Here is a 16,904-nt window from a genome sequence, read left to right as displayed (position 1 = left end):
TTACCACATCAAGATATTACAGTATTATTCATTATATTCTCTATGTTGTACTACCATTCCTATAACTAGTTTATTTTACAATTTGCAGTCTGTACCTCTTTATCCTCTTCACCAATTTCACTCTCCTGCCCTCCTCCCTATGGTAACCAACATGTATGGGTCTATTTCTTTTTTATTTGTTTTGTTTTTTTAGATTCCACATGTAAGTGAAATCACATGGTATTTGACTTTCTCTTTCCGGCTTATTTCACTCAGCATGATACCCTCAGTGTAAATCCATGTTGTCACAAATAGCAAGATTTCTTTCTTTTTATTGGCTGAGTAATCTTGCATTGTATATATGTACCACATCATCTTTATCCTTTCATCTACTGATGGACATTTAGGTTGCTTCCATATCTTTGTTATCATAAATAATGCTGCAATGAACATAGGTGCACATATATATTTTTGAATCAGGAATGTTTTTCCCTCGGGTAAGTTTCCAGAAGTGGAATTGCTGGGTTGTATGGCATTTCTATGTTTTGTTTTTCGAGAAATCTCCATATTGTTTTCCACAGTGGCTGGACCTATTTATACTCCCACCAACAGTGTAGAAGTGTTCCCCTTCCTCAACAGCCTCACCAATGCTTGTTATTTTTTGTCTTTTGGATAGTAGCCATTCTGACTGGTGTAAGGTGATATCTCATTGTGGTTTTAATTTGCATTTCCCTGATGATTAGTGATGTGGAGCATCTTTTCATGTGCCTGTTGGCCATCTGTATTTCTTCTTTGGAAAAATGTCTATTCAGGTCCTCTGCCCAATTAAAATTGGATTATTTGTTTTTTTGGAGTTGAGTTGTATGTATTCTTTATGTATTTTGGGTAAAAGCCCCTTATTGGATATATCATTTACAAATATATTCTCCCTCTTTGCTTTTTTGTTTAGTTTCTGGTGTCCTTTGCTGTACAGGAGCTTTTTAGCTCAATGCAGTCCTACTTGTTTATTTTTGCTTTGTTTTCTTGCCCAGGAAGACATATCCAGAAAAAAATTTCTCCTGCTGATGTTCATGAGACTCTTGCCTATGTTTTCTCCTTGGGGTTTTATGGTTTTATGTCTCACTCTTAGGTCTTTAATTCACTTAGAGTTTATTTTTATGTATTGTATAAGACAGTTATCTAGTTTCATTCTCTTACATGTAGCTGTCCAGTTTTCCCAACACTATTTATTGAAGAGACTGTCTTTCTTTCCCCATTGTAAATCCATACTTTCTTTGTCATATATTACTTGACCAGATATGTGTGAGTTTATTTCTGGGCTCTCTATTCTGTTTCATTGATCTATGGGTCTGTTCTTGTGCCAGTAACATACTTTTTTAATCACTGTAACTTTGTTACTTTGAAGTCAGGAAGTGTGATACTTCTAGTTTTGTTCTTCTTTCTCAAGATTACTTTGGCTATTAGGGATCTTTTGTGGTTCCATATAAATTTCAGGATTTTCTCTAGTTCATTAAAAAATACCATTGGTATTTTAATAGGGATTGCATTGTGGTACACAGTAATTTGGAGTACAAAAGGAATATCAACATCTATCCTCAAGAAATTCATGGTTATTGAGATGTAGAAAAGCAATTTTTCATATTGGTGGCATTCTAAGTTAATTATATGTTCATGTCTCTTCAATCATGTTCCATGTAACTGTACATCAGGAAAGGCCAGTTTAGTTTCAGTATGTAAAAGCAATTAATGAGAGTTCACTTAATTTGAGAGTTCAGATTCAGCAAGCATTTATCCTACTAGGTTTTCATCTCAATAACTTCCAAGCAATTTAGGCACAGAAGTAATATATGAACTACTCACACTGAACCACTTATTATATTGCAATAATGGATTTGCTTTTCTGGTGTTCTATCCCATTATTGCTCACCTGCATACTTTCTCTCTTCCACTTCTATTTCTTTATAAACTCCTCTCCATTGTTTCTTTTTTTTCTTTTAGGACAAATCAAAGCAATTTATTAGTCTGAAGATAAGCTGAACTGTATGGAGAATGCAATAAATTACATGTTTTGCAAGCTTGGAAAGCACAACAAAAGTGTCATAAGAAACATTTTTGTGTGTGTATGTATGGATAAAGTTATGAGTTAAACCACTGGCCAAAGATAATAGTTATACTATTAGTAATCAATAACATCACACTAATTTCTAAGAGAAAGAGAATATCTCTTCCTTCGACTATACTTAATAGTATTTAAGACTGAAGCTGACTTCTCTCATTTTTGCTGAAACGCATTTTTCATTTACTATAGTCAATGCTAGGGATATTTGTCTTATTTTTGTCTTTTATAATAATTTGAATACTGCTATCCCTTAAAGCAATCTAGTCTTGAAACTTTCTTGCCCCAAATTCCCGTTCACTATGAATTTTCAAAAGGCATCAAGACAAAGCAGATTTTGCATCTGGTGCCTCTTTGCAGGGATAAGACTAGACCTTCCACGTGGAGATAGTCATCCTCATTGTCATTTAAGCTCTTTTAATTTCAGCATTAGAGTGTTATGGAAGTGCTTCTCAAATAGAAGTGTGCATACAAATCACCCGGGTGTCTTGTTAACATGCAGATTTTGAGTCAGTAGGTCTGGTGTGAGGTCTAAGATTCAACACTGGTAAATACCTCCAAGTGCATCATACTTTGTGTAGCAAGGAATTGAGCAACATTTACTTCATGGTGCTCTGATTATTTGTTTGCATGAATTTTATCCCATAGACTATTGTGCCTACAGTATTGTCAGTGCCCACAGATGCTTTTTGAATGAGTGAATGTTTAAAACTTAACCTGACACAAAATTCACCATTTAGACACTTCTCTCAACTTTTCTCAACCTTCGAGGTTTTTAAGACTACTGCAGAATCTCCCCTTGTAAGAAAAGAATGTGACCCTGAAACTCTAGTCCTATGGTGCTTCCTCACTAACCAGTCTACCACTGGAGACTTGCTTTCAGGAAACAAGCAATAAACAGAAAGCTACTGTGGAGTGCAATTCCAGCACCCAAACCTCAGAGGCACATCAGAAATATTTGTGGAGCTTTTAAAAAGTACAGAAGTCCTAAGGTTGGTATTTGAAGTTAGACTTTATTACTTTATTTGTTTTCTACTGCTATGTAATAAATTACCACAAACTCAGTGACTTAAAACAACACCCATTTATTAGGTGCACAGTTCTGAAGTCCAGGCATGATGTGGCTGGGTTTTCTGCTCATGACTTAAAAATTCAAACCAAGATCAGCTGGGCTGACTTCTCTTCTAAAAGCTTTGAGGAATAATCCACTTCCATTCATTCAACTTGTTTATAGACTGCCATTCCTTGCAGTTGTAGGACTGAGGACCTGTTTCCTTGTTGGCTATCATATGGGAGCCACTCTCAGCTGCTAGAGATCACCTGCATTCCTTGTCACTTGGCCTCTCCCATTTTCAAGCCAGAAATCCTTCCCATGCTTGCTGGCTTCCTCCATCTCTGACCTTTAGACTCAATTTTAAAGGGCTAGTATGGTTAGATGAGGCTCATCTAGCCAATCTTAAGGTGAGTTGATTTGGGACTTTACTTACAACTTCAAAGTGACTTTAGCAATAGTGAATAGCCAGAAGGAGTGTGTTGGCTGAATAACTGGAAGGAGTGGAAACACCAGAGGCCAAGAATTTGGGGCCATCTAAGGATTCTTCCTACAATAGCCTCCAAGTGATAGACTGGGGGAACCTGTCTACCTCTCACATAGATTCCATGGAAATAAAAATAAATGTGTACCACTGACACTGAATCCATAGCAACACTGAAAATGGGGTGGGCTGATGTCAGTGCACTGATCATCTTGACAAGGTTTTGGAGATCACACTGAAAGGCTGAAGACCAAAGTGAGAAGAAAAAGGCTTCTCTAAGGCACTCAGGAGTCCTGCAGCTGGAGAGCCCACAGTCCCCACGTGGACATGTTTAGTTAGGAATGGGCTGTAGGCTATGTAATATGTATGAAACAGCCAGGCTGGATGTTTTAATGAACAAACTGTATTCTTTAGTGTACATTTTGGTATAACCACCAAAATAACAAAGAGAAAGGATTAAAAATATCTATCTTTGGAGAATGGACTGGAGGTGGGGTGTTAACAGGAAAACGTTACTTTTTATTTAACTCCTTCCCATAGTTTTTATGTTCCTTTAAATACATTTTGTGTACATATGCCAGTTTTATTGCAAAAATAAATGTTTTTTTTGTCTTTATCACACTGATTTTAAGAATTCTTTATATAGTCTGGACACTAATCCTGCCGGTTTATGTGTTATAATTTTGTTTTGCTGTGTGAGACTCCTTTCCAAATTATGATAACTTTTCATATACAGAAGTCCTTAAATTTAGTGTAGTCTAGATGGCCAATTATTGTTTTTAAGATTAGTGATTTTTGAGTGAAATTAAAATACCAGGATTTGTTCACTTGGAAGCAATAGAAAACTCAAGTTGACATAAATAAAAAGGAAACTGTTGTCTCATAGAATTCCAGAATCTTTCAGTAATGTTATCTTCTGGGGCAGCTTGATTCAGGGACAAGTAGCCATCGGGATTCATCTCTGCTCTGGCTTATAACACTTAGCTATGAGCTTTTTTACATTTTATTTTTAGAATCCACATATAAATGAGTTCATACAGTATTTATCTTTCTCTGACTTATTTCCCTTAGCTCTGTCCTTCATTCTCATCCTCTGGGAGATGAACCCTGGCAGCTTTACACTCATTCTGACCATCACAAAATAACTGCTGCTCCAGACTTCACAATCTCATGCATCAAATCCACAGGAAGTGAGTTAGGAAAGTTTCTCTCTCCCAGAAGCCCAAACATTATCTCATGTTTCATTGGCTCTCAGTTGCATACATGCCTATCTTGAACCCACAACTATGGCCAACAAGATGGGGCATGCTGATCAATTTAGATTAATTCAGACCCACTTCTGCATCTAAACATGGAGTCAAAACTGGAAAGCATGTGTGCTGAGAATGGGGAAATGAGAGTAAGCTTATCAAAATAACACTGACCCTCTGGGGCTGTCTGGAAAAAAAAACCCTAATAAATGTCTAGATATTACTTGTTTTTTATTTCACATGTGACACTGACAAATGATTCCTACTAGATTTAAGAACAGAGACTTGATATCAAATATTGGCTGTTCCACTTAGTATGATATTTATTCTAAGTTATAATTGCTTCATATTTAAAATGGAAATAATCTTTTAAAGAATATGTATTTTTAAGGAAATAACACTTATTGTGGATCAAATAGAAATTAGCTGTAAAGTACATGACATATGCTTGATAAGATAGTGACACAATTCTTAGTAGCATTTGAGTGTTAATTGAAAGCTATGTGCTGCCTTTCACAGGGGTATTCCCATGTGAGGCTCCCCCTCTGATTATGGTCCTAAAAATATCATCCTTTGTTAATCGGGCATAGGTTAAGGGAGATGAAGGTGGAGTGTAGAAGTGTAGAGCTGTGGGCTGCCCCAGAGAAATCCAACCCTGGGTGACCTGCTCTGCAGGCTGATAAAGAGGAGCATCACAGGTCCTCATTCTCCATGAGTATTCTGTTCTGTTTCAATCTGTTAACTTCAAGTTTTTCCTTTTGTTAAAAAAAAGTGAATTCAGGCAACTTAGTTAATCTTTCATAGATTTCCTCATCTATAAAATGGCAATATTATCACCTAACAGTGTAAAACTTACATAAAATGTTAGCCTTTAGCCAAAACAGGGACTCAGCAAATATGAATTCTCCCGGCTCCCTTCTCTGCACCACCTGGAGGTCTTTCTCATCCTTTCCATTTCTTTCATCCTCTTCCCAAATCAACACTCACCAGCAAAAGCACACATCCTTTTATGGAAAGAACTGTTTTGGGGGGCTTCTCTAGGAAAATGTATTCCCAAGAAAGCCATCAGCCAAGGAATAGTTAAAGGAGGGGGCATGGCACTTCCCACTTACTGTTAAGAACATTGCAAGATGGCAGGGTGCCACATTTTACATTTATTCAGCTCTAGCTTATTTGTGGCCAATTTTGAATTCTTGCTTATTTTTAGGGAAGCCCCACTTATAATATCCAAACTGAGGAGATTTTTCAGGACAATTAAGGAACAGCTGCATTTAATGTAAGTTAGGCTTTTTAAATAGTCCATTGTTTGCTTTTATTTGAGAAAGTGCAAAACTTTCTCACCAAACAAAGTCCTCCTGTTAGTATTCTGTGAGAATATATCATACTATTATTGTTAGTAGACAGTAAGAGAAGTTGGTATTTATTCACCCACTAGAATAACAGATTTTTCTAAATCAATTACAAAGTACATTTTTACTGAGTGCCATGGCTGTGTGCACCATGATGTAAGAGCATAGGGATAACCAAAGAAATGGTCATTCCTAAAAGCATTGATCATTACAGGCATTGAAGAATATTAGCTAATCATATGCAAAAAAATAAGTGCTCACATAAACCAGTGAAGACTGGCTGAACTACTCAAAATCACAATGAGCTGTTTTTCCTCCTTATTCCATATATTCCTGAGAGGGTCTTGACATTCACTGAGTATAGGATTTCAGAATGAAATTCTTATATGTTGGACCTATTATATTTAAAATTGTAGGCAATCTCTACTCACCCATAATAACTTGAGCCAATGATCTATATAATTGAAGTCACCAAAAAAAATATTGAATTTAAAACTTTTGAATAATTCATATGAAAGTTAATTTTTTCACTTTAAATGACATGATTTATTGATCAAATTATTTCATTATAAAATCTTCAGACAGTTGTTTCTTATTCCACATGCCATCTTGCTCTAGACATCCCAGAGACTGGGAGGCTGGGGAAGGTACGCCATGGGGAGGAGGACAGAGATGCTGGGGTGAAGAAGCCCGAGGCATTCCTCCTCTGGGAGGGAGGTCAGAACAGAGTATTTCAGACAGTCTGATAAGCTCAAGCTTTGCACCACCACTCCAGAGGCAGTCCTGCACAGCTGTGGAAAGTTTGTGCAACTTTCTAGCAACTTCTCTGTGGAAAAGCACAACTGCTTCTGCTTTGGTAACATTAGTCTCTTGGAGAAGCAGACCCAGAGGCCATTTGTGCGATGATGCATGATTCATTCATGACTTTACAGAAATGGTGTAAAAGAGAGAAGCTGGCCTTTCAGTCAATCAGCAGCCAGTGGATTAGCTGCAGCTGAGATGGTTCAGAGATTTTGTCACTGCTGGATTCAACCTGGTTTCCAGTGATGGACGAGGGAGGAGATCTAGGCAGTGAGGAAACAGGGAAGACTAAGATGAGAAAGTAGTACCTACATGGCAACAGGAGAGAAAAGGATAGTCTAGAATCTTCTTTCTTTGATTAACTACTATTTAAATTCATAATTTAATCCCCCAAAGGGGATCCCAGTAGGAAGTCCTTGCCCACCGAGACAGGGCCCTTTCTGAGCAATGAGAGGAGGTTCTCCCAATAGGAATGTGTTGGTATATTTTGAACACGATCAAGGAAGGAGGTAGTCTGCAGCCTGAAAACAAAAAAATGCCAATATGGGTGATCACCCATTACCTCCCAGCTTATGAGTGGATGTTTGTGCAGACTTCTGAGTAAACAGGAATAATTACCATCAGGTACCGAGCTCTGCAGAGCTCGTGCTAAAGGCTGTATTTACAGAAGCAGTCTTGAGCAGCTCTCTGAAGAGCTATTAACCAAACTGATCAAGGAGGAGGATCCTAACGGAGAGCACTGTCACTCAGCAGGCACAGCACGATCTTGGTGCTGTAAGGAACACGAGGTCACACTGGAATAAGACACACTGAACCACAGTGTCAGAGTTTCATCTTTCCACGAAGATGTGAAGAATTTATCTCTATCAAATAGCCACTGTGTCTATACTGATAAAATGGGGATAATAACAGCATTCTTTCAACCATTACTATGAGGATTAAGAATAGCATATGTAAAATTCACATAAAAGTACTAGCACATATTAGAGTTACAATAAATTGTAGCCATAGGCTGTGTTAACAATTTTAATAATTCAAATTTTTAATTTCACAGTTTAAATGGTCTCCTCAATAACCCTGGAAGCCATTTAAGGGTTTTAAACTGAGAGTTACTATGATTATACAAATATGTTTAATGATAATTCTGGCTACTGCATATATAATGGATTTTAGAGGGAACTCCAGATTAAAGATGGGGGTGCTGTTGGGAGGCCCCTATTACAGACCCAGCGAGTGGTGATGGTGGAGATGGATGAAGTGAGATGATTCAAGGCAACACCTGCAGGGACAGAATCAGTGGGACATGGAGAAAATAAGGAAGCAGACAACGTTTTAGGATTTACTATACACAGGAATGAGTTACTACTACATATAAAACAATGCATTCCCCTCCACTCAGAATGGTAATTCTTACATTAGTACTGTTGTTAAGAAAGGGTGAAAGTATAAACAGCTCATTCATTACTCGGCAGAATTCCCAGTGTATGCCTCTTGTTTATTAGGCAGTATAGCTCTAGTTCACCATTTTTGTTCTTTTGGTTGATGTATGTGCTGTGTTTACTATGAATACAAAACTAATTACTGTGTTCTACCTAATAGCCTTTGCACTCAGTAGAACAAACTCCGGGCCTCCAGTTTTAAAGTTATGTAGGCACAAAAGAGAAGGAAACGATGATAGGAAGAACATGGCTGGGCTAAGTGTGAAAGCTGGATACAGACCTCAGGTCATAGAGACAACAGTGAACAACTGGAGAATTAGACCACAAAGAACTAAGGATAACATAAATTATTAAAAAGTTGGGCTCACTCCCTGACTTCAAGCTCTACTACAAAGCCATAGTAATCAAGACAATTTGGTGCTGGCATAAGAATAGACCCATAGACCAATGGAACAGCCTAGAGAGACAAAGCATATATGGTCAATTCATATATGATAAAGGAGCAATGGATATACAATAGGGAAAAGACAGCCTCTTCAATAGCTGGTCTTGGCAAAACTGGACAGCTGCATGTAAGAGAATGAAACTGGATCATGTCTAACCCCATACACAAAAGTAAACTCAAAATGGATCAAAGACCTGAATGTAAGTCATGAAACCATAAAACTCTTAGAAAAAAACATATGCAAAAATCTCTTGGACATTAACATGAGCAACTTCTTCATGAACATATCTCCCTGGGCAAGGGAAACAAGAGCAAAAATGAACAAGTGGGACTATATCAAACCAAAAAAGCTTCTGTACAGCAAAGGACACTATCAATAGAACAAAAAGACATCCTACAGTATGGGAGAATATATTCATAAATGACATATCTGATAAAGGGTTGACATTCAAGTTATATAAAGAGCTTACACACCTCAACAAAGAAAAAGCAAATAAGCCAATTAAAAAATGAACAGAGGAACTACACAGACACTTTTCCAAAGAAGAAATTCAGATGGCCAACAGACACATGAAAAGATGCTCCACATCGCTAATCATCAGAGAAATGCAAATTAAAACCACAATGAGATATCACCTCACACCAGTAAGGATCACCACCACCCAAAAGACAAACAACAACAAATGTTGGTGAGGATGTGGAGAAAGGGGAACCCTCCTACACTGCTGGTGGGAATGTAAATTAGTTCAACCATTGTGGAAAGCAGTATGGAGGTTCCTCAAAAAATTCAAAATAGAAATACCATTTAACCCAGGAATTCCACTCCTAGGAATTTAACCTAAGAATGCAGGAGCCCAGTTTGAAAAAGACATATGTACCCCTATGTTTATTGCAGTACTATTTACAATACCCAAGAAATGGAAGCAACTTAAGTGTCCATCAGTAGATGAATGGATAAAGAGGTACATATACACAATGGAATATTATTCAGCCATAAGAGGAAAACAGATCCTACCATTTGCAACAAAATTGATGGAGCTAGAGGGTATTATGCTCAGTGAAATAAGCCAGGTGGAGAAAGACAAGTATCAGATGATTTCACTCATCTGTGGAGCGTAAGAACAAAGAAAAAAACTGAAGGAACAAAACAGCAGCAGACACACAGAACCCAAGAATGGACTAACAGTTACCAAAGGGAAAGGGACTGGGGAGGATGGGTGGGAAGGGATGGACAAGGGGGAAAAAGAGGCACTAGGATTAGTATACTATGTGGGGGGGAGGGTGGGAGGGACACGGAGAAGGCAGTATAGCACAGAGAAGACAAGTAGTGATTCTGTAGCATCTTATACACTGATGGGCAGTGACTGTAATAGGGTATGTGGTGGGGACTTGATAATAGGGGGAGTCTAGTAACCATACTGTTGCTCATGTAATTGTCCATTAATGATAACAAACAAAAAAAAAAAAAGACAAGAAAAAGCTAGGGCTCAGCGACCGGCCGTTTCCCGAGCCGGGCCCTCAGCCTTTCCCAGAAACTCCCCCCTGAGCCGCTGGCCTGACTCCAACCTTCCTGCTCCTAAGCCCACAGTGGGCACCGACCTCACACTGCCCCACCGGGGCGCCACAGCAGCAGCCCCAACAGCCTCCGCAGTGACGTTCCAAATGGACAGTGACGTTGTGCTGTGTCCTGGGCGACAGTGGCAGCAGAGGGCACAGCTCCGCACCCGCCCGTCGCGGGCGCCTCTCCTCCTCGCCCTCCCTACTGTCCGAAGGCGTCCCGCCCTGCTCCCCCTTTTCTCCCGGTCCTGCCCAGCCCGGGCCCGGGCCCCTCCTCGGGGACGGCTGCTGGGCCGCTGGGCTGCGCAGCTCGCCGGCGATGAGGCTGGTGCCGACGGCGCGGTCGGCTGTCGGGAGGGGCTGCCCCGTGGGAAGCGGCTCAGGGAGTCCGAGCAGCTGTGGGCCGCTGCAGTCCCCGGGCCCGGGTCGGGAGAGCGGAGATCCCCTCAGTGAGGGCGGGAAGGGAGCCGGGCGCTCTTGGAGACCCTGAGGTTCCGGTTCTTCCGCCCGCAGCCGCGAACCCACCGCCAGAGGACATTGCCTGACCTTGCTTTCTGCCGCTGGTACTGGAACGCGAGTACTGACACGGTAACAGCAGCATGTTGGCTGGGGACAGTTTTGAGACTCGGGTTGTAAAAATCGAAGACCTGATGCGGGATCCCAAATCCGAAGTGAATTCGGATTGTCTGCTGGATGGATTGGATGCTTTGGTACATGATTTAGATTATCCTGCCTTAAGAAACCACAAAAATATTGACAGCTTTTTAAACAGATATAATAAAGACACAATGAATAAAATTAGAGATTTACGAATGAAAGCCGAAGAATATGACATAGCTAAGGTGATCAGTAGAGGTGCATATGGAGAAGTTCAATTGGTAAGGCATAAATCCACCAGGCAGGTGTATGCTATGAAGCCTCTCAGCAAATTTGAAATGATTGATGGACCTTATTCTGCTTTTTTCTGGGAAGAAAGGGACATCATGGCTTTTGCTAATAGTCCTTGGGTCGTTCAGCTTTTTTATGCATCCCAAGATGATCGTTACCTCTACAAGGTGATGTAATACATGCCTGGTGGAGGTCTTGGAAACTTAATGAGGAACTATGGTGTGCCTGAAAAATGGGCACAATTCTATACTGTGGAAATAGTTCTTGCATTGGATGCAATTCATTCAATGGGTTTTATTCATAGGTCTGTGAAGCCTGAGAACATGCTGTTAGATAGATCTGGACATTTGAAGTTAGCAGATTTTGGTACTAGTATGAAGATGAATAAGGAAGGTATAGTACGATGTGATAGAGTAGTTGAAACACCCGAATTTATTTCCTCTGAAGTATTAAAATCCTCAGATGGTGATGGTTATTATGGACGAGAATGTGACTGGTGGGCAGTTGGGGTATTATTATATAAAATGTTTGTAGGTTATACATGTTTTCATGCAGATTCTCTGGTAGAAATTTTTCGTAACATTATGGACCATAAAAATTAACTTATCCTCTGTGATGATGATGATGACATATCAAAAGAAGCAAAAAAATCTTAAGCCTTCCTTACTGACAGAGAAGTGCGATTAGGGTGAAATGGTGCAGAAGAAATCAAACAACATCTCTTCTTCAAAAGTAATCTGTGGGCTTGGGAAACACTCCAAGACACTGTAGCACCAGTTGTACCAGATTTAAGCAGTGACATTGATACAAGTAACTTTGTTGATTTAGAAGATAGAAGAGATGAAAAAATATTCCCTATACCTAAAGGTTTTGTTGGCAATCACCTACCTTTTGTAGGATCTACATATTATGGCAATCATAGATACTTGACTTCAGCTAATCCTAATGATGATAAAACTAGCTCCAATGTGGATAAATTCTTGCAGGAAAATTTGCAAAAAACCATTTATAAGCTGGAAGAACAGCTGCATAATGAAATGCATTTAAAAGATGAAACGGAGCAGAAGTGCAGAACTTCAAACACAAAACTAGACAAGATAATGAAAGAACTGGATTAAGAGGGGAATCAAAGAAGAAATCTAGAATCTACAGTGTTGCAAATTGAGAAGAAAATGTTGCTATAGCATAGAATTAATGAGTACCAAGGAAAAGCAGAACAGGAAAATGAGAAGAGGAGGAATGTAGAAAATGAGGTTTCCTATTTTAAAGGAAGAAGACTTAAAGAAAATAAATCAGAATTCACAGCTTGCTAATGAGAAGCTGGCACAATTACAAAAGCAGTCAGAAGAAGCCAATGACTTACTGAAGACAGAGGCAAACACAGCTGTAAGACTAGGGAAGAGTCCCACAGAGATGAGCATCCCGTCAATCAGTCAGCTAGAGTCCCTAACCAGAGATTGCAGGAGAGAAAAAGGATTTTAGAGAATTCCAAGTCACGAATGGACAAGGATTATTACCAGCTGCAGGCTCTGTTAGAAGCTGAACAAAGAGACAGAGATCATGATTCTGAGATGATTGGAGACCTTCAAGCTCAAATTACATCTTTACAAGAGGAGGTGAAGCATCCCAAACATAATCTTGAAAGAGTGGAAAGAAAAGAAGCTCAAGACATACTTAATCACTCAGAAAAGGAAAAGAATAATTTAGAAATAGATTTAAACTATAAACTTAAGTCATTGCAACAACAGTTAGAACAAAAGGTAAATGAACATCAAATAACCAAAGCCCATTTAACTGACAAACATTGGTCTATTGAAGAGGCAAAATCTGTTGCAATGTGTGAGAAGGAAAAAAGCTAAAGGAAGAGAGAGAGGCTCGCGGGGAGGCTGAAAGTAGGGTTGTTCAGGTTGAGAAGCAGTGCTCCCTGCTAGATGCTGATCTGAAACAATCTCAGCAGAGGCTTGAGCATTTGATGGAAAAGAAGGAAAGAATGGAGGATGAAGTTAAGAATCTAAGTCTTCAGTTGGAGTGAGAATCCAATAAGCGACTGTTGTTACAAAATGAATTGAAGACTCAAGCATTTGAAGCAGATAATTTAAAAGGTTGAGAAAAGCAGATGAAACAGGAAATAAATACTTTATTGGAAGCAAAGAGATTATTAGAATTTGAGTTAGCTCAGCTTGCAATGCAATACAGAGGAAATGAAGGACAGATGCAGGAGCTGCAAGATCTGCTTGAAGCTGAGCAATATTTCTCGACATTTTATAACACCCAGGTAAAGAAACTTAAGGAAGAAATTGGAGGAAAAAAAGAGAGAATTTAAAGAAAATACAAGAACTACAAAACGAAAAAGAAACCCTCACCACTCAGTTGGATCTAGCAGAAACAAAAGCTGAGTGTGAGCAGTTGGCTCGAGGACTTCTGAAGAGCAGTATTTTGAACTGATCCAAGAAAGCAAGAAAGCTGCTTCAAGAAACAGACAAGGGATTACAGATAAAGATCACACTGTTGTCGACTTGAAGAAACGAACAGCATGCTTACCAAAGATACTGAATTATTAAGAAAAGAAAATGAAGCGCTGATGGATAAAATGAGGAAGGCAGAAGAAGAATATAAATTGAAGAAAGAGAAAGAGATTAGTAATCTTAAAGTTGCCTTTGAAAAGAATATCAACAGAGAACGAACCCTAAAAACACAGGCTGTCAACAAGTTGGCAGAAATAATGAATCAGGAAGATTTTAAAATTGATAGAAAGAAAGCTAATATACAGGATTTGGGAAAGAAAGAAAAGGAAAATCGAAAGCTACAACTAGAAGTTTCACAGGCTTCAGGGTTAAGGTGGCGGTTACTCTGTCCGCTTTGGCAGAAAAGCACACTGAGGGTTTTTTGTTTCTCGTTTCTCTTTTTTATTGCGGGTTTGCCTACAGGTAGATTAGATTAATTATTACTATGTAATGCAAGTACAATTGAGGGAAATCTTAGCTAGATATATATATTTTTTAAAAAAGGTGATGCCTTTTTGAATTTCTAAGAACATGCCTGTGATGATACAACAGTTTTCCTTGTATGAGTGGGAGGAAGGAACTTTCACTTTCGTGTGGAATGGACATCACTATCGAGATCAGCTCATGGAAGGAATAAAGAAAATATCTCAAAATGAGACAACTGAAATTCTATTAAATGACTTCAGATTCTGTGCTCTTGCAAGACTATACAAAACTATCTTAAGAAAGCAGTGATGTCACTTGATTTCAGTGCCCTCAATGTAGAATTTAAAAGACTCACTGTTGATTGCCCATAGTGGACTTGATGGAGAATAAATATCTTACATTACGCTTTACAAAATACTGTATGAGTTTCAGCAAGTCTGTAGATTGGGGAATGGGAGAAGGCAAAAAAAAAAATAGTTACATTTAATCTATGCATTTTTGCCAAGCCATGTTGAGTTATTTTACTACTAGAGACATTAGAAACTAACTGTACAGAAGAAGCAATTTAAGAGCATTTTGTGGGGTACATCATTTCTGTAATTGTACAATGTATTTCTTTATGGTTTTAAGTGATAAAGACAGTAAGTTAACAAACATATAAGAAATGTATGCACTGTTTGAAATGTAAATTATTCTTAGAACACTTTTGATGGGTGTTGAATTGCCCTTTTTGTGCCTTAATTTGAGAGAATTATTTTACTGTCATGATTAAATAAATTTCAAGAAAACATATTTTCAAAAAGGTATGTGTGGGTTTTTCATTGATAATTTGTTTAATTTTAAATATTTAGAGGTTTGTTGGACTTTAAAAATCTGAGTACAATCCTTGCATCAAGCTACCTGCTAAAATAATGAATGACTGTAAAACTGCACACTGTGCAGAAGACATTGGTCTTCTCTGTCTTCCTCATTCACATACTAGAGTTTGTGCTTGCTATTCCCACCTTCTAGAATGGTCCTTTTTCTGTTTGGTTGCACACAGATTCCTTCTTGTTATTCAGACCTTAGCTAAAATAGCAATGTCTCAGAAATCTCTGAGCTGATGGACACGTGTATCATCTTACTTTCCTTCTTTCTATAGCACTCATTATTGATTATTTAATTTTTGGGTGTTCATTTATTAATACCTTTCATCATTCCTTTAGGAGCTTTTTGAGAGCAGGAATACTGACTCTCTTTATAAATGTTCAGTAACAGAAAATTGCTGGAATATGGTAGAGGCAAAATTTGTCGAATGGATAAAACAATTAATTTGGTATAAAGTTTATAAAACAATTAGACTTTCATAATGAGTTATGATGATAACCAATAAGAAAAACTATCCCAACTTCAATGTTTTTACATATCATTCACGTTTATCTGACTTTAGCATGAGGACATCTGCTTCTGTACATGGTGGGATAACAGGGATGGGGATTATCTCCCACATTGTACAGCAAGAAAACCACACAAACTATATGAAACAATGATTCTGAGACATTCAGCAACAGACAACACAGTGATTTGTAAAAGAAAGAAAACAAATGAATTTAGACTGATACGTGCTCCGGCTTAGAGCAAGTCTCTGGACGTATCAGAAAGAAGACAGACCCAGAGACCAGCAGTCTTGCTGAGTTGAGGAAACAGAGCTGAAATTCAGGAAAGATGAGCAGAGTTTTCAGGGCAGCGAACCAGGAAAGAGAGAGCTGCACAGAGAGAGCCTGGGGGATCTGGTGATGGGTCCCCTCTAATTTTGGCTCAGTGTTGATCTGCAGCTTCGTATAAAGAAGCCACACAAGACTGGGGAAAGAACCACTGCAAAGGAATACTCAGAACAGTCCCCAGAGCGCACAGAGGGCCAAGCACAATATTTATTTCCACCAGCCAGCAGAAGGTCTTCTAATACACAGCTTTTGTCAGTCGTCATGAAAGCATTACCTCTGCAGGAGCCACACTAGCACTAGACTACAAGCTGTTGAGGACCTGCTCTAATAAACCTTAAAAGCAAGATTTCAAATTGTTTCTGAGTAACTTAGTGTGTCACAGAAAAAAGTCCCCAAAATATTTAAAGAAGTGTAGAAAAACAAAACAAAAACAAAAACAAAAATCCAGCACCCCAATGGTGTTTTAAAAAAATGAAATTTGTCACAGGAAACAAAGGAATCAATATCCAGCATCTAATCAAAACTTACCATGCATGCAGAGAAGCACAGAAATAAGCTCCATAATCAGGATGGAAAAAAAATCAATAGAAACTGACCCCAAAATGACACATGATACAATTAAATGAGGTCATTAAAATATTTAAAAGATGTCCCATATGTCCAAGATAGAGGAAAGCATTTATATGATGAAGAGAGAAATGAAGGATATAAGAAAAGACCCCAATCAAAACTGTAGAGATGAAAACCTACACTGTGATTATAAATGAGATACAAGGACAGATGGGGGAACACGACGTGGCAACAGCAGCTATGAAAGCAAAATGTATCAAAGAAAAAACAAAAATGAGAGCCTCAGTGGACTGTCATTCAGTATTATACCACCTAACACGTTTTAGTCCTGGAGAAAAGAGG

General features: G+C 38.6%; 1 protein-coding gene and 1 pseudogene across 1 annotated transcript in view; both read left to right on the top strand.

The window, feature by feature from the left end:
• The window catches only part of LOC140848278 (uncharacterized), a 182,290-nt gene extending 171,366 nt beyond the window's left edge, over positions 1–10,924 (top strand). The window contains exon 6 of the mRNA XM_073230481.1: positions 10,384–10,924. Within this exon, the coding sequence (XP_073086582.1) occupies positions 10,384–10,924 (541 nt within the window). The remainder of the gene's footprint in view (positions 1–10,383) is intronic.
• Positions 10,925–11,053: 129 nt separating this feature from the next.
• Positions 11,054–16,205, top strand: LOC118968009 (rho-associated protein kinase 1 pseudogene; annotated as a pseudogene).
• Positions 16,206–16,904: the final 699 nt, after the last annotated feature.

Source organism: Manis javanica, chromosome 3 (assembly GCF_040802235.1).
Source record: "Manis javanica isolate MJ-LG chromosome 3, MJ_LKY, whole genome shotgun sequence".
NCBI lineage: Eukaryota > Metazoa > Chordata > Mammalia > Pholidota > Manidae > Manis > Manis javanica.
The sequence above is the reverse complement of the archived record's forward strand: the minus strand, read 5'-3'. Positions and strand labels throughout refer to the sequence as shown.